Genomic DNA, 18908 nt, shown 5'->3' with positions numbered 1-18908 from the left:
GCACGGTCCCCTAGGTTTGGGGGTATTTGTTCTCTCATTTTGCCCGTCTTTGTAATTTCCCTATCTGAGGGGATTTCTCTTACTTATGCTATTACATTTGATTTTCTCCTGTTAATCTGTCTCGTGTCAATTTGATTCTTACTCCAGCTGGAAGGACCTTAAAGGGGACAGGAGTTCTTGCTCCCTCTATCGAAGGTCCTAAGAACCCAGGCTCTGGAGTCACACAACCTGAACTGCAATCTTGGCTCATCAGCTGTGTGACTTTTGGGAGAACACTCAACCTCTCTGGGCTTCAGCTTCCTATCCAACCCCACCTCCCACTCCCATGATAGTTTCTTTTTCTTTCCCTGAAATTGCCTCTAATCCTGGGCTCCAAGCTCCTGGGCGGGACACTTCTTATTCCTCTTTGTGCTCCTAGGGATGAATGCACTGCTGCTCAAAAAGACTTCACGAATCCCCGTCTCTGTCTGCAGCATGCGTTCTCAGCTGGGGTAAAAATTGGTTCTCAGTTGGGAAAAAAAAATGGTAAAAAAAAAATGCGTTCTCAGCTGGGGTCTCAGCTCGGGTAAAAATCGGTTCTCGGGGGTGAGAGTGGCAGCAAAAAACCTGAAGCATCACAATGGTTTGTGGAGCTTCAAAGTTCAGTTTTACCCGACACAATCTTGTTTCTTTGCATTTAATTCTCTTCTTAGGGAGAAATTGATTTTAACGAAAGTTCGCCTATCCCGCGCTTGCTCAGGCTGGGGGGTCGGCCGCAGCCTCCCCCTACTTCTGCTGCTGAGGCACCTGCACCTTTTCTGATGAGTCCCTTCGCCATGCCCACACCTCTGCAAACAGGACATTCATCCAGGTCCCTTTAAATTCCCAGCTCCCAGTACCTTCCTGTTGGACCTTGACCTAATTTCAAGCTTATGTAATAGTTAAGTGTTTACAGGGTAGTTTTCAGAAGAGCATCTCCCAAATCCTACGTGGTACCGGGCGTGGAGGCTGGGTCTCCGGCTGGCACTGGGACTGCTAAGAATTGGGACTGGGACTTGCAACCCTCCAGTTAGAGCCCACCATCTGTGTGAACACACTGTAGGGACGTGGATGTGTCCCGAGCAATAGCGGCTACGTGTTTAACCCGGGTTCGTGAGGCATTCTCATTTAACTGTCATGAAGCCAGGTTCAAAAGTGAGGGCCACACACTGATTTGGCGTCAGGATCTCTCTCTTGATTTGTAGGTCTGTTTTAATGTAGACACACGCATTTCTCCTACCCAGTGAATTCTGCATGGTTAGAAAATTAATTTCCTTGTCATTCTGTTTTGCACATAGTTTCCTAACTTCCAAGGGGAACTGAGTCATCTGATTTGACCCCATCGAAGCTCTGGACCGCTTAATGCAAGCGGGTGGGCCATCGTCTTTCCAGATCCAACCAATGTGATAGGTAGGGGAGTCCTTTTTCCCTGCCCACACGCACCCATCAGGCATTCGTACGTCCCCATCAGGGTAGCTCTAGCTTTCTGGAGCGTTCAGCTCCTAAACTGTACCTTCCAAGCGCATTGACCATACTCAGTGTTTCTGGGTAGATGGTGGTGTGTCTGTCCTCCCCACCAGCACCGAAACCGGCCTTAGAGAGTTTAACTTCATGCCAGGCACAGAGCCCCAGCAGCTAAGATTTTTCACACTGTAATTGACGTGCTTTGGAGACATCTCCTTTTCCTCAAAGATAAGCTCTTTTATGGTGCCTCATTTATTAGCTGTCTCGGCCACTGCCTTGGGGTTATGCGCACAAATAAAATATGTAGCAGGAAACCGCCTTCCCTGTTTCTGTCTTGCCTTGCACCTAATTTCAATTCCCTGTCAAGCCTCCTTGAATTGATTTGCTCATCACAGAAGCTGCCCCAGGCAAACGCCTGCTTTCTTTCCTGGGAGGATGATCCATTTCCCTTAATCCTGGAGGGGCAGCCTCAAATGGGGAGTCACACAGCCCTTTACCTCTCAGCATTTCTGAGCCACAATTTCCCAGCGCGGTTCCTCTTGGGATCCGCTCCCTCCTGTCCACTGAAGATGATCTCCTGACCCAAATGGCAGCCTCCCTTGGGTAATTTCCCTGGGGCTTAAGCTGTACATTGTTGATGTGAGTTCAAGAGAAGTTTCTAAAGCCTGGCCAATCTCGTAGCTAAACTAGTGGTTAGCAGGTGAGGCCTGGCTGCTGGGGAACACGGTGGGGCTTGGGGAGCAGAGGGTAGGAGCCCACACTGATGTGGAATTAGGGAGAGCAGACGGACCTCCCTTTAGGGAGACTCCCAGATGCTGAGGGAAGAGCTTACAGTTGAAACTGCCAGAAACTCAGCAGGCTCTGTGATTTGAAGAAAACCAGTGAAATCGACACCGCCGTAGGAAGAGTGAGGACTTGGGACAAAACACAAGACCAAGCTTAGCAGTTTGGGTCAGGAATGCACTTCAGGTTTGTGGATCGTCCCAGTTAGCCTATCTGTGAAGGAGACGGGGAGAAGACGTCCACTGAGATAAAACATCAACATTCATTGTTCTTGCTGGGAAAACAGCTGTTATGGAAGAAGGTAACCCCAAAACACTACAATCACACTATGAAACCGAAAGCTTCCCCTCAGTGGCTGCGCTTGTCCTGTGTGTGCACACCTGCATACGTGAGTGTGCACATGTGTGTACTTGTGTGCATGTGTACACGGGGTGCATGTGTGTAGATGTGCATGTTGTGCGTGCACGTGCACATATATGTACATGTGTGTGTGCATATGCACGCACACGCACCTGTGTGTACTCGTGTGCATGTATGCATGTGTGCACGTGTGTATATGTATGCGCCTATGTGTATGTGTTGCACATGTGCTCACATGGCTCTGCATGTGTGTGCACGAACATGTACACATATGCACCTGCTTGTGTATATATGTGCACATGTGTGCATGCATGGAAATGTGGGTATGCACATGTGTGTACCTGTGTGCGTGTATGCATGTGAATGCTGATTTTCGATTAAGAGGTTGAGAGAGGCTCCCCCAGGCCTGATGTCTGATTTTCTTTCCAGCCTATAAGCCCCGTGGGAGCAGAGGCTGTCCTTCTGGTCTGCTCCCCGGTGTTCCCAGGGCTAGCGGGGAGCCTCTGGCTGCCCCCCTGCAGGGGTTCCCGTGAGAATGCTGACCACACAGGGAGCAAAGGGGGACCCCATAGGACTGAGCACGTTTACCCGCTGAATCTGCTTTAACTGCAATGTGTGCTCCCTGTGGCCCTCCAGGCAATTTGCTGCCCCGCCTGGAAGGTGCCTCCAATCACCGCCACAACGTGGTGAGGGTGTGTGTGCCCGGGTGTGTGCACACACACGTGCAGGCCTAATGCCCTCTGCCAGCCGTTCCACAGCCCATTCTGTTACCTCACTATAACATACTGCTGTCCTGAACAGGGGACAGATGCTGTCTGTCCACCAATGTGACAGGACAGGGAGCTTGACGCCCGTGAAAAGCAGCAACACAAAGGGAGACACAGAAATTCAGTTCTATTTGTTCTGATAGAAACACACTGTTGTTTTCATCCACATAGAAGCCAAAACAAGGAACCACAGCCACACCCGCCAGACGGATGTGCACAACTGTCAGACTGCCCTGAAGCCCTTCTCAGCCCCAGCGTGGCCTCTGGTGGGGGCCCCTGAGCACACAGACACAGAGCCAGGGAAAGGCAGGGCCATTTCATAGATGGGGACACTGAGGCCCAAGGAGAGAAGAGGACTTGTCCCGTAGGGAAATGGCAGAGTGGAGGCTGGAAGTGTGTCCTGGGCACATGGAGGCTCAGAACGCTCCAGACTCCACCCTCAGGCAGCTCCAGTATAAGGTGGTGGCTGGGGTCCTGGGAGTCGGGCGAGTCCAACAAAGCTCTCTGCATGCAAGTCGTTCCCATCCCTGCCTCCTCTAGAGCTGCCACGAGCCCAGACGAGTCAGCACGCATCAAGTGCTTGGCCACGTCTGGCACATCCCCAGTGATCAGCAAATCTTGGACATTACTATTATCACTATTATTATTGTTATATCTTCCACGCTAAGTGGTCACTTCTCTGTGGGCACAGACCGTAACTTGAGTATCTCCCATTCAGCCCAAGCTAGCGCATCTGGCTCGGAGCTCTTGCAACTGTTATTGTAGCTGTGACGCTGCTCTACGTTATCAGTCACCCCACTCTGGGCGAGCCTGTTACCGGCTAGCTACCATCTGTGGGATGGAAAGGAAGGTCATCATTGCATTCAAATGGGTAGGGAAGTCTCTCTTCCCCTCCGCTCCCAGGTGGGCCTTGCCCCTCGCTCCCATCTGTACAACGAGAACACCCCAGCTCGGTGGTGGAGATGAGGAAAGAGGCGCTTCTTACCTGGCCCGCTGCAGAAGGAGGCTATGATGGCCAGAATGCACACGATACTCAGGTATGGGATCCAGGGGGCGTGGTCCTGCGAGAGAGCAGGGGTGTGGGCAGGGGTGTGGGCAGCGGTGCAAACAGGACCTGGGTTCCCAGCCCAGCTCCTCCTTGATCTATCTGTGTGACCTTGGGCGGGTCACTTTACATCTCTGAGCTCTGACAGGTATGAGATAAGTTAACTGGTGTCATTCAGTATGTTTAGATGGGCTGTCACCTGTCGGGCAGGGTTGGGGTGGCTTGGCGCTGGGTGTGGAAAGATGTACAGGAAATTGCCCCTATGCTAGGAGACTGGATGGTTGATACCAGTGTGTCACCAGTGCTGGGACATGGGGAGCATGGGAGGAAGGAAGGGTCAGGGCACCCGAGTCCAATCTAGAGAGATTCAGGGATGGGAGGAGAGTGTGTTCACCTCTGAAGGCTGAGCCCGGGTCACACAAGAGGAAAAGGAAAGGATAAAAAGTTTCAGGAGATGGTTGTACGTTAGCAATGCCACAGAGGCACAGGAGAGTACAGCACAGGGGTAAGCAACAAACTTTCAGAGTGGAGGGTGGGGGTAAAGAGAAGAGAGAGCAGCCCTTCCATGTCCAAGTCTATCAGCTCTTGCTGAAGGAGGATCTAGAATTGAGAAGAGCATTGTGAGGTCTTGCACACTGCATGGCTCACTACTGCACTAAGTTACCATCCATTCATCCATCCACCCATTCATCCATCCATCATCCACCCATACATCCATCCATCTATCATCTTTCCATCCATCTATCATCTATCCAACCACCCATTCATCCAACTACCATCCATCCACACCCTCTTCCATCCATTTATCACCTATCCATCCACCCATTCACCCATCTATCCATCCATATATTCATCCACCCATCCATAATCTATCCATCCATCCATCCATCCATCCATCCATCCAACCACCTACCCACATATCCATCCATCCATCCATCCATCCATCCATCCATCCATCCATCCACACATCCATCTATCCATCCATCCATCCATCAATCCATCTACCCATCCATAATCTATCCATCCATCCATCCATCCATCCATCCATCCATCCACCCACCCACATATCCATCCATCCATCCATCCATCCATCCATCCATCCATCCATCCACACATCCATCCATCCATCTATCCATCCATCAATCCATTCACACATCCATCTATCCATCCATCCATCATCCATCCATCCATCCATCCATCCATCCATCCATCCATCCATCATCCATCCACCCATTCATCATCTATCCATCCATCCATGCATCCATCTATCCATCATCTTTCCATCCATCCATCAACCCGCACATTCATCCATCCATCCATCCATCCATCCATCCATCCATCTATCCAACCACCCATTCATCCAACCATCATCCATCCACACCTTCTTCCATCCATCTATCCCTCCATCTATCATCCATCCATCCATCCACACCTTCTTCAATCCATGTATCATCTATCCGTCCATGCATCCATCCACCCATTCATCCATCCATCCATACATTCATCCACCTATCCATAATCTATCCATCCATTTATCCATCCATCCATCCACACACCCATCCATCCATCCATCCATCCATCCATCCATCCATCATTCATCCACCCATCCATCCATCATCCATCCACCCATCCACCGATCACTATTCATCATCCATCCATCCATCACCTATCCACCCATCCACCCATCATTCATCCATCTACCCATACATCCACCCATACATACATACATCTATTCGTTTATTTGGCAGACTGTTCTTAGTTCCTCCTGAGTGGCACGCCCTGGGCTGGGAGGTAGGAATACAGAAATGACACAGGCATGGCACTTACCCCCACAACTGCCTATTGGAAAAGAGAGATGAGTCAACAGGGAAAGCCAATCCTGTGTGGTAAGTGATAGTGCAGGGTTGCCCCTGGGGTCCCTGGGAGCACAGAGAAGGTTGCCTCACTGAGACACTGGGTAAGGGAAGGCTTCCCAGAGGAAGAGGTATCCAAGGGGTATCCAGGTCCTCGTGGGTTTGGAAAGTGAGAGAAGCCAGGTGAGCAGAGGAGGTCCCAGGAAGAGGAAAGGGCAGTCTCTTTGGGGGCTGCTGGGAACAGGGCTGGCAGAGCAGGGAAAGGGGGACATGGGCAGATGAGGGCAGCCAAGCCAGGAAGAGCTCTGAAACCTTGTGGCATGAGGCCTAGAGGGCCCACGTGCTTCAGCAGCCCTTCCAGACATCTGACACAACGTCCCAGAACATCGCCCAACTGGTGAAGGAGCCAGCTTGGTCAGTCTGAGGGGCCTGCAAAGGCACCCTGTGCGGGACACCCCTGCTCTGGCAGCTGGGAAGCAGAGGTCACTGCCAGCACATCACCCCCAAGGGAGACGTGGCCACCTCCCGCCTGGTCAGCGCGCCCAGCAGCATGTCCTTTCTGTCTGTCAGGCACTGCCATGCTCACCTTGCCTTTTTCTAGAGGTTTTTGGGACATTAAGACATTTGGCAAATGATCAACACACGCAACTTTCCATCTAGGGATTCATTTTTGAAAAGTGCCCAGATTGGCTGACCACCGTGACCTGGCCTCACGCTTCCCTTGGCGCTAAGACAGGCAGTGCTCGGTCACTGCGTGCTGTCCTGAGCAGGGCAGGGGCAGAAGGAAACCCCACGATCCTGGAATCTCATCCCAGCTCTGCTATTTACTAGCTGTGGAACCTTGGGCAGCTTATTCATTAATATTTATGCCTCAGTTTCCGGTCTCCATAAAAGGGGAAAACACCACTCTCGCCAGGATTAGGTACCTTCTCCGAGCCCCCGTCATGGTCGGGGGCCCTGCCGAGTACTGTAAGTGCGTTTTCTCAATCAGTCCTCCTAACACCCCTGGGTATACGGAAAGCTCTCCCATTTTAGAGATGGGGCCCTGAGGGCCGGAGCTCCTGCTGGAGCCCACGGGCACTTGTGGAAGTGTCTTATACGACAGCGCCTGCTGTGCTGTGTGGAAACGTGGGAGCCGGAAGAGGCATCTGAGGGATCCTCTGGTCTCCTCTGTTCCACAGATGGGTTAACTGAGGCTTAGAGAGGGGACATATCTTGGCCGAGATCACACGGCTCATTAGAGGCAGCGACAGGACTGTCCATCCAGTCTCTGTCTCTGAGTCCAGGGCCCCTCACCAAACCTTCCTCCGCGAGGGCACCGGCTGCTTCTGAGCTGAGATGCCCCTCGGGAAGGCCATTCATTCTGCAAGAGGTGCCTGCCGGCCTCGCAAACTTCCCACGCCAAGGCCCCGGAGTACCGAAGCCGGAAGCCAGCTCCGTGCCGGTGTCCCTCGGGGTACGACGGGCGTGTGCTCTCACCTGCAGCGTCAATGTAACGGTGAGGATCCCAAAGAAGAGGGCCATCAGCCCAAAGCCGCCCATGAGGAGGGGTCTCCGTCCCAGGCGCTCAATGACCAAGCCCTAAGTCAGGATCAGAGAGAGGTGGTTATACTTCACTCCTAGCAGCAGGAGGAGGGGAACGTGGTGCCAGGAACCGGCACTGGGGCCACGGTGAAAGGACGGCGTTGACCTTCAGACAGCCCCGTCACATTCTCCGAGGCCACAGCCAGAAAGGCCAAGGTCTTTATGAGAAAGGGAGGGAGAACAAAGCCACCATTCTTGAGCACCTACTGTGTGCCCACACGTTCCCCTTTCCTCCGAATCTTTCTTGTTAGGGAAGGATGGGCTCATCGGCTAGCTGGTCTGCAAGAGGAAATGAGTGGATACGGTTGCCGTAGCCCTTTGCCCACTCTTTGGAGCCAGCCTGCGGGCCGAAAGCAAGGGCTCTCCACTCCTTATGGCCCCGTTTATAGTTTTTAGAGGGGCAGACTCCCAAAGCAGGGGCCCAGGGGTAAGAGTGGACAGAGAAAGTTCTGACGCTTTCCACTCTGCCGGTGCCCGGATGGGTCAGTTTCATTCTGGGGTTTGATACCAGGAAGCCAGCGTGACTGTGGCTCCTGAAGCCGTGTCCTCGGGCCCAGCTTCCCACAGCTAGGACTGTCATTGACGTCCATCCGGCTGGCCCCTGTGTCTACCTCTCCACTGGGTAAAGGAAGGGCTCTTCATTGAGCTCCTCTAATTGCTAACGACCCTGAAAAACAGTCATGTAGCCGAGTTTCAGAAACAGGCAGACTTGGGCTTATATTCTGGGTCGCTGGCTTTCCAGATGTGTAAGCTTTGGCATATGACTCCCCTTCCCAGAGCCCCAGGGCCTTTATCTGTGCAAGGAGGTCCAAAATTCGCTACAACAAGGCTGCCTGGAAGGGGTGGGTGCTTAAATAAGCGGCTGCATTCAAAACACATAACAAGTCTTCCAATTTGTCAAGTGCCTTCCCTCCTCTTTCTTCCCCCGTCTCATTGCACAGAAAGAGCACACTGAAGGTCAAAGAGGTGAAGTAACTCAGTGGCCATCACACAGCCAGTGAGAAAGAGATAGAGAGAGAAACAGAGAGGGCTGGGGGAGGGGAGTATTGAATTAAGGGCGTCTGAATAAAAATGCACAACTTTTCTCCACTGGGCAATCAGGCAAGGCTTCCTGGAGAAGGCAACAGTGGCGGTAGCTCCTCAGGCAGAGGGACCAGTGGGTCAAGTGAGCCATCTGGTTTGGATAAGGGAAAGGAGTGCCACCGCCGGGGGCCATGAAACCGGAACAGGTGCTCCTGTCCGCCAGCTTCAGATGACAGTTCAAAAGCCAGAGCATCAGACTGAACAGTCCCAATCCTGCCTCAAAGCCTGAAGGAGTGTTTCTGCGGGAAACCCCAAAACTCCTCTTTTTTCCTCTTTCCTCACACCCTACTCTGAGGAGGGCGGGTGATAAAAAGGCTTCTGGGTGAGCTCTCCTGGAGCTGGCAAGGGCTGTTGGCCACTCGGCCAAGCACACACCAAAGGTGGGCAGGCATAGCCCCAGGCCGGCTGGGTGCTTGGTATGAACACTGAGGGGACTGGGGAGGGGGGCTCTGGCTCAGAAAGTCAGTGGCCTGGGAGGAAACGTCCTTGGCTGACGGCCACATGTCTCAAAAGCATCTACAACTTCCTTCCCGGAAGCCCCTCCCTCTGCGGCCTAGGAAGGCAAGGCTGACCCAAGCGCCTCAACTTGGCCTCCTTGACACCTGACCCATCAGAGCAGAGCACAGGGGGCATCCAGATGTGCCTGGACCTGAAATGGGCAGACCTGGCTTCAAGTCCTGGCTCTGCACCCAGGACAGGGGGTTCAGTTTCTGGAAGCCTCGGTTTCCCCACCTGACAAACGGAAGTGGTAATAGTGTCTTTGCAGCATAGCTACGCAATCAGAGGCCAAGAACTCACGGTGTCTGAAGTAGGCGCGGGAACCACAGAGGCTTCCAGCAAATGGCAGATAATACATCCTTGCAGTCAAGGGGGGGACCAGGTCTGGTCCCAGCTCCTGCCTCTAACTGGCCATGTGGCCTTGAGACAGCCAGTCACCCTTCTGTGTCTTCCTCGCTCCTTTGTTCTGATGCCGATGGGTTAGCGTGTGATGACCTCTGCCTGAGTGCCTGTGATGTGCCTGCTGCTGCATTAAGCGCTTATCAGGCATCAACTTGTTTAACTCTCACAGCAATTTTATGAAGTAGGACCCATTATTTGTCAGATTTTACAGGTAAAGAAACTGAGACACAGAGGTTTTGGGAACTTGCCCAAGGTCACGTGGCTGGTAGGAGGCACAGCTGGGATCATCTACAAAGTCTTTCTGGTTCTTGAGACATTACAATTTTCCAAACTAGAAACAGACCAAGCCCCCACTTTGTAATAGCTTCCTGTGGCACCTGGATGTATAGCACCTGTTCCCTGACCCCTCCTTCCTCACTTGAAGAACGGGAGCTTCATTATTTCCCAGAACCTAGGAGAGCACACCTGGCAGGTACTGAGCCAGTGTCTGCTGACTGAGTGAAGGTTTATCTTTGTAAGGCAGGTACGACAGTTCACATATTGCAGAAAAGGACGATGAGGACAGTAAGATCACTCAGTGGGAAGTTAGGCCCAGTGAGACCCCTAGAGAAAGCAAAGATCAGTGCTTGCTGAGAAAGTTCTAGAGAGAAAGAAGGGCCAGCATCTAAGTCATCTCTCCTCCCCAAACCCTCATGAGTTGGGTCCCACCAAAGGGGAGGTCCTGATACGGGCTGCCAGGGCGGGAGGAACAGGTGCAGGGAAACCGGGCCCCTGGGTGGCAGGTGGGCTGGGGGATGGGGAACGTTAGAGACACCTGCGATCAGAGACTCTGGGATGTGTCAAAAGTCACACAGAGCTACTCAGAGGTAAGGAAGTGTAATACATGCTCCCTCACACTGCAGGGATGGCTGAAAAATATCCATAGCCCTGGATTCAGTCATTCACCTTCTGGGTATTTATCCCAAGGAGATAGACATTGGGTGGGAGACTCACGGACAAAGACCTTCAATTGTAGTGTAATTTATACGAATGAGGAAATAGAAACCATCTAGAAGTCTACCAAGAAGTGAATCGGCTCACCAAATACCGGAATATCCTGATGATAATTACAGAATTCACGTATTTTAGAAGAATTTTAAAGAACAGAAAAATCATGAGGTTACACTTCTGAGGGGAAAGAGCAGGGCACAGAGCTGTACCTTGCATATACTCATGTATGCAGTTTTGTAAGTCGCGATTCTATTGAATGAATATACCCTGGAAAAAATATGCAAAAACAGCTTATAATGGCTAACTCTGGTTGGGGGGAATAGGTGGTTATTATTTTTTCTTGTTAGTTTTCGGTCTTTTCCAAGTTTTCTACAATAAGCTTTCCTTTTTTTAAAAAAAAAAATAATGTTTATTTACTTTTGCAAGAGACAGAGGCAGAGTGCGAGCAGGGGAGGGGCAGAGAGAGAAGGAGACACAGAATATGAAACAGGCTCCAGGGTCTAAGCTGTCAGCACAGAGCTCGACACGGGGCTCAAACCCACAAACCGTGAGATCATGACCTGAGCCGAAGTCGGACACTTAACTGACTGAGCCACCCAGGCGCCCCTACAATAAGCCTTTTCTACTTAAAAAAAAAAAAAAAAGTCTAAGAAACAGACTTAGCTAAAGCACTGGAGACACAAACCCCTCTGCCCTGAGTCACAAATTGTTACTCTTCCCCATCACCAGTGATTTCCAATACCCACATGTGTAAATCTTCACCGTGTAGAATGTTTCTATTACAATCTCAGGATGGCATCGCCATTCTTAGAGTTAACACGACAGAGCCCACAATTCAGCTGGCACGAAGACGAAGGCAGCCCATAGGTAGAATGTGTGACAACGTTATCTCCTTGGGTTAAGTGCCCAGTGACAGAGCACTGAAACGACGACAGGAATTACCATGACGAGAATCAGTCACTGCAAGACACAGGGCACTGAAGTTGCTGCCCCGAGATTAACACGTGTTGCATTGTTATGCTGTGATTAATGTATGCTTGGCACTGACGTTAGCGTTTCTTTTTTCTTTTTCTGGTTTGTTTTAGTTACTCCTAAGGCACCGCCAACAATTTCAATGTCAGCAAGCGTGCCCCCAATACAAACCAGTGGAGAACCACTGTCTTACATCATGATGCCAACAATCAAGTGCTCTGGGGTCGGAGTGGGGCATCTGGTTGTTTCGCTTCCCTAAAGTCTCCTGATGAACCAGTAACTGAAGCCAAGGTAGAGCTGGAAACACCATCACTGATTCGGAAACAGTCTCTCAAGATGTCTAGGAAGACACCAAGGAAACAGCTGTGAAAGCGAAAGACATAAAAACAACTCTGTCCATCCTAGTGGGAAAACCAATCAGCCTGCAGGGCTCCTTCCTTCAAAATCTCTGCCTCTTTTAAATCGTTTTAATGTGCAGCCTGTTGAAAGGGATTAGGGTAAACGCGGTATTTCCACTCAGCATTAAAATCATTAGTGAAAACATTAACTCAAGATGAACAGTGGCTTCTGAAAGTTACTGATGTCAGCTGGGGATGGACTGTCATCCTCCAAGAAATCCCTTCTGGGGACTCCTGACCCACGGAGTCATTCAGCCGTTCAGCAGCCATTTACTCAGCGCTGACTGCCCACCCACAGCGCTAGGATGCTGGTGGAAGGAAAATGAGAATGTTTTTGTGGTTGTTGTTGTATTTAAACTGCATTAAAAAAAATATTTATTTTTGAGAGACAGAGCACAAATGGGGGAGGGGAAGAGATAGAAGGAGACGTAGGATCCAAAGCAGGCTCCAGGCTCCAAGCTGTCAGCACAGAGCCCAACGGGCGCTGGAACTCACAAACCGTGAGATCATGACCTGAGCTGAAGTCGGATGCTTAACCGGCTGAGCCACCCAGGCACCCCTGTTGTTAGTATTTACAAATCAACTATAGGGGTACCTGGGTGGCTCAGTCAGTTGAATATCTGACGTCAGCTCAGGTCATGATTTTGCAGTTTGTGAGTTCAAGCCTCACATTGGGCTCGCTGCTGCCAGTGCAGAGCCTGCTTTGGATCCTCTGCCCCCCACTCCCACCCACCCCCCCACACCGCCCCCCCATCTCTGCCCCTCCCCCACTTGTGCTCTCTCAAAAATAAATAAACATTAAAAAAATCAGCTGTATTGACTTAGATTAAGGTCTTAGATTCAATAAAACGTACCAACTTTAATTGTGCAGTTTGGTATGTTTTCACAAATTTATACACCTATAAAGCCGTGACCACATCAAGATACAGAACATTTCCATCACTCTAAAGTACCCTTGTGCCCCTTTCTCTAGCTGCAAGCAACCACTGATGTGCTTTCCGTGACTCTAGATCAGAGTAGACTAGATTAGGTTAGAATTCCACATTGGTGATCACTGCTCTTTTTGAGATTCATCCCTGTTGTATATATTATTCCCTTTTAGTGCTGAGAAGTATTCCATTGAATGGATATACCACAGTGTGTTTCTCCATTCAACATTTGATGGACATTTGGGCTGTTTCAGTTTGGGGTCTTATGATTAAAGCTGTTGTAAACATGGGGGTTCAAGTCTCTGTGTAGCACCAGATGCTGGGGGAGGGGCCTGGAACAGACACCGTCTCCAGGTCTTAGAAGGAATCTGCCCTCTGCCACCTGGGTCTCAGACTTCCGGCCTCCAGAAAGGTGAGAATATGCATTTGCATTGTTCACATCCCTCTGCTTCCTGTGCTTTGTTATGCAGCTCTAGCAAACTAACGGGGAGCTCACTGCACGTTGTGTTAAATGATTAAACACATGAGGAGAGAAGGAAGGGACCCAGGGAAGGAAAATCTAAACTGTCACTTATTTCAAATGCGACTCAATGCTTCCAAATCTGACTTAAGTGCATTTACAGTATTTTACAGATATTACTTTGAATTTCATACTACTATGAATTTTGTAGGCAGAGATCTGCCTAGGTTGTATGCTTTGTTTACATCTACGGATAAAGGGCATGAAACATTTGGTGGCTGGCAGAATTCCTGACATTTCAGGGGCTGCAGAGCCCTGTAAGGGTTCATTCCTCGACAAGATCCTAAGGGAGGCCCTGTTCTTCCTGTCCTTCCAGGCCAGGCCTCTTCTGCTCTGCTCTTCCCATGAAGTCAGTCTCTGCCTGGCTTGATGTGTTCCTGAGCACAGGGGCCACTGTTGGCCTCCAGAAGAGGAAGGGCTGTCCTTGGGGGAGGGGAAAAGGAAGGGGAGTGGAGAGGAGGGGGAAGGGTGGGGAGGAGGAGGACAGGGGAGGGGAGAGGACAGAAGAAAAGCAGAGGAGAGAAGAGAAGAGAAGAGAAGAGAAGAGAAGAGAAGAGAAGAGAAGAGAAGAGAAGAGAAGAGAAGAGAAAAGAAAAGAAAAGAAAAGAAAAGAAAAGAAAAGAAAAGAAAAGAGCATCTGACTTCTGTTCAGGTCATGATGTCACAGTTCATGGACTCGAGCCCTGAGTCAGGCTCTACACTGATATTCAGAGCCTGGAGCCTGCTTCAGATTCTGTTTTTCCCCCTCTCTCTCTGCCCCTCTCCTGCTTGTGCTCATGCTCTCTCTCTCTCAAAAATAAATAGGCAAAAAAAGAAGGGAAGGGGAGGGGAGGGGAGGGGAGGCGAGGCGAGGCGAGGCGAGGCGAGGCGAGGCAAGGCAAGGCAAGGGAAGAAATCAGGAGGGAAGAGAATGGGGGGCCAGGGTGTTGGTTCCTGGCTCCCTTTCTCCAGGCACATTTTGGCTGGCTGTGTCTCTCCACCGAAGGTCACGGCTCCCGATGGATGGCCTGCCCACCCTACAGACCCACCCACCCGAATTAATCCGTCTAATCCGTCCTCCGACCTGGCTACCTGGACAGCACCCTCATCCCTTGAGCCTGACCACAATGCACTCCAGCAACCTGCCCCACTTCTCAGGCCCCCTCAATCTGCACCAACGCGTCTCACCGCATCCTTTCCTGTATCAGCCACCAGACACCTGACTTAGCTCACACTGCTGTTCCCGGTCTGTCCTCCGACTAGGAGCTCTCCTTCTCCTGGGCAAGGGCTTTTGTCTCCTTTGTCCACTGATGTATCCCACACACCTACACCTGTGCGGGCACAGAGTAGGGGCCCCGCCAGCACTTGCTGAGTGTTGGCGGAATAAACACTCTGGCTGCAAGTTTCATCTTCCAATTTCCTTGGAAGGCGGGAGGGCATTTTCAGCTTTTTCCACGGCTTCTGTCCGGTTCTCTTCTGGAGCACTCGTAACCAACAAAAACTATACTTGTTTGCTAGGGCTGCCGGCAAAAGGGTCACAAACTATGCGGTTTAAGTAACAGATATTTCTTCTCTCACGGTTCTGGAGGCTGGGAGTCCGAGATCAAGGTGCCAGCATGGCCGTGCTCCCTCTGAAGGTGCAGGGAAGACTGTTCCAAGGTTGTTCTAGCTGCTGGGAGTTTCTTGCCTTCGGTAGCATGCCTTCAAAATTCACATGATGCTGTGTGTGTGTGTGTGTGTGTGTGTGTGTGTGTGTGTGTGTAAATTTCCCCCTTTTAATAAGGATGCCAATTATATTGGATTGGTGGTCCCTCTATTCCAGAATGATCTTAACTAATTACACCTGTAATGACTACCTCCTGAGGTACCGTTAGAGCTTCAACATATAAATTCTGTGGGGATGACAATTCAACCCATAGTAATAATTAACATTTACTGAGCACCTGTCTTATGTCAAGTGCTGTGAATTACTGTATAGCTCTCATGGTAAGACCTGTGGAGGTCTTATTGTATTATTCCCACTTTCCCTTAGAGAAAACAGGGGCTCAGAGAGGTTAACTAACTGGCCCAAGGTCAACTAACTGGCCCAAGGTCACCCAGCGACTGAGCTCAGGGCCATGAGCCCATGGAGCCCAAACACTCCACCATCCTGCTTGGTTGTCGGTGCCCACTTTCTGCTCCAACAAGCACCAGATCCAGGGGCTCGAGATGCAGCTGTGAACTCTGAAGGTTTTGATTCCGAAACTGTGTGTTCGTTGGGAGGCAGAGGGGGGCGGGGGAGCCAGTAGGATTCTTTTTCCCACTTGAATGCTAGACACAGCCCATTCCTGAGTAAGAATGACTTAATGTGGATTGCGCTCCCCCTGGTTAGAAAAGGCAGTCTCCGCTTCTCGAAGGAATGAGGCTCGCGCTCCACAAGCTGCTGCCCCGCGTGTCAGCTGACACTCGGGCTCCCACGGCCTGCGTGACACACGGTGGGGGCTCGCTCAGAGAGTTAATGCTGCGCCAAGAAAATCCACTTGGAAAACCAGCTGTTTCTGCAAGATGCAATGATTCACAGCTGCCCAAGCCAATGAGCAGTGCCAGGAGCCAAAATTAATTGCGAACCAAATGAACAAAAATGTCTTTCTCAAGTGTCCTGGGTCCCAAAGCCATTTTGACAGACTGTCAAAAACTCGGTAAGAAGAAGAAACATTGGAAAGTCCTTTCTGATAGGCTGCTGCCTCACAGGGCTGGACGAAACAGTGTCCGTCCGTATCTTGGGAAACAAGGTGATGGACACTTCGGAGAGGCCAAGGGGTTTAGCGAAGATTGGCTGTCAGGACTGCTGCCGTGGCCTTCATGCACACTGACGTCTGCCTCCACGACAGCTCTGGAAGGTGCTGGCTTAGTTTCCTGTGGCTGCCGTAGCGGATTAGCACAGACTCAGCGGATGAAGGAAGTCAGAAGTCTAACATGGGTCTCGTGGGGCAAAAATCACAGCTGCTGGCAGGGCTGTGTTCCTTCTGGGGGCTCTAGGGGAGAATCCGTCCCTTGCCTTTCCAGCTTCCAGAGGCCACCAGCTCTCCTTGGCTGGTGGCCCCTTCTTCTACCAGAGACAGCAACTGCCACTCCAACATCTGCTTTTGTCCCTCGTGACCCCCAACCCTGCCTCTTTCACTTTTAAGGACCCTTGTGATGACACTGGGCCACCTGGTGAGTGCAGGATGACCCCCCATCTCCAGATCCGTACCTTAACCACACCTGCAAAGCCTCTTCCGCTGTGTGAGGTTACATGCTTACGCTTCCAAGAATGACGACAGGGACATTTGGTGTGTGGGGGGGGGACAGTATTGTTACCCCACGCAGGCCTGGCTATGTCCATTTAAAAAATTTTTTTTCAACGTTTTTTATTTATTTTTGGGACAGAGAGAGACAGAGCATGAACGGGGGAGGGGCAGAGAGAGAGGGAGACACAGAATCGGAAACAGGCTCCAGGCTCTGAGCCATCAGCCCAGAGCCTGACGCGGGGCTCGAACTCATGGACCGCGAGATCATGACCTGGCTGAAGTCGGACGCTTAACCGACTGCGCCACCCAGGTGCCCCATCCATTTTAAAGATGACAAACAAATTCACAGATATTGGGCAATTTTCCCCACACCACTCAGCTGCAGGTGGGTCACTGGGCTCTGAATTCAGAGCTGCCGGGCTCTACAGCCTTAGCTCTTTCTCCCCTCTTTTTCTTAGCTCCACCTCAGACTCCCTGCCTCATGCTGGAGTCAATCTTGAGGTGCTCCAGAGATTAGGCTAAATGCTACCGTGTTAAGAACTGCTCCCAAGGAACTCTTCTGCATCTCCGTTTCCTTTAGATGACACGCTGGGAGGGGTGCAGATGACTGGGGCCATGTGCACAGGGCCAGGCGACAGGCCGCCAGTGCACTTCCCTTCCCATCATCGGGCTCATGTCTGCTGGACCTTCAGTGCTCGCCTTCCTGGGGCCCTCCTCCAGGAAGCCCTCCCAGGAGAGTTCATCCCAGGGCCGCACGTGGTATGTGTCTGTTTCTGGATCTTTCTCCCTAGAACGCGACGACTTCACTGGTGACCCCCTGGCACAAGCATGCTATGGGTGTGCTGGAACTGCTTGTGGAACGGATGCGTGCGTGCGTGAACGACTCTACCGTGACGGCTATGAAGCCATCACTCTCCACAGAGGGCCCGCATGGAGGTTCCTCTGGAACACACATGCCACGTGACCACGACCCACCATGATCCACACTTGAAGGCAGGAGGCAGGCAGACTCCCAGTCTGACCCCTGCCTCTCCCAGGAGGGGGAAGTCACTTTCCCTCTTTCCTGCGATTAGCACTTCCAAGAAATGCTCTGTCAAATACTGTCAGCTTTTAGTGAAGATGATCCACGGGCCAGAGAGAGGGCACCGGAAGGAGGGCACGTGGGGTCAGGGAGACGGGGCTGGAGGCATCGTTACTCTCTCTGCTCCTCTTTCGAACCAGGGCGACCACCTGACTTTGAGGAGTGATGTGAGTGAGCGTTCCTGAGATCCCAGGTAAAGCACTTCCGGGTCCTGGGGAGCAGCGGGGGCCCTCGATGCCAGCTCTCCCTACTCCCTACTGGCTGTGCGATCCTGAGCAAGCCAGTTCTTTGGGACTTGGTTTCCTCACCTATCAGAAGATCACGAGAGTCCTCATAAAACCCTGCTCTCTGCAGGCGTGTTCATCACAGCCTTACTTAAGATGACAAGTGTTGACAAATGGGGTACTTAAGACTCTGTGAGCCCACACCGTTTGCCAGGCACCGCTGGCATGTATTCACCTGTTCAATCCTGACCCCATCTCTATAAGGCAAGGGCAACGTCCTTGTTAAAGAAATGAGGAAACTGAGTCACAGAGCTGTTGAATAACTTCGCCAGGGTCACGCAGCTCAAAAAGAACAGAGCTGGGGTCAGAATCCAGGCTCTGCCGTCCAGGCTCCGAAGGGGGACACCCAACAGCCCCAGCCCCACAGACAGCAGTTGGGGCACGGACGGGACCGTCGACTTCCGAAGAGCCACAACCAGCATTAATTCCCAGGGGCGATGATCAGCATGCTTTTCTGTATACACCTTACATTCCAACAAAACGTTTCTCAGACAAGAAAATGGAAAGGAAACCAGAAAGCAATTCTGGCACGAGGTTATGTGAACAAAAGCAAGATTACTACATGTAAGAACAGAACATCCACCTGTGCACACAAAGGCCAAGGGGAGATTTTACCAAAGGTCCTTGGG

General features: G+C 51.3%; 1 protein-coding gene across 11 annotated transcripts in view; it reads right to left on the bottom strand.

The window, feature by feature from the left end:
- Positions 1-18908, bottom strand: part of SLC2A9 (solute carrier family 2 member 9) — a 262356-nt gene that overhangs the window by 56567 nt on the left and 186881 nt on the right. For 7 of the 11 annotated variants that reach the window (XM_003985513.6, XM_019829751.3, XM_019829752.3 and 4 more), the window contains 2 exons: positions 7770-7871; positions 4378-4453 (listed from right to left, as the gene is read on the bottom strand). The exons of 2 other annotated variants lie outside the window; for them this stretch is intronic. In XM_003985513.6, the coding sequence (XP_003985562.1) occupies positions 4378-4453; positions 7770-7871 (178 nt within the window). Of the gene's footprint in view, positions 1-344; positions 2479-3502; positions 4224-4377; positions 4454-7769; positions 7872-18908 lie in introns of those variants that run through there. 2 more of the 11 variants (XM_045056589.1, XM_045056590.1) reach the window with 2 other exon arrangements.

Source organism: Felis catus, chromosome B1, assembly GCF_018350175.1.
Source record: "Felis catus isolate Fca126 chromosome B1, F.catus_Fca126_mat1.0, whole genome shotgun sequence".
Classification (NCBI taxonomy): Eukaryota; Metazoa; Chordata; class Mammalia; order Carnivora; family Felidae; genus Felis; species Felis catus.
Note: the sequence above shows the minus strand (reverse complement) of the source record. Positions and strands in the feature narration are given on the sequence as shown.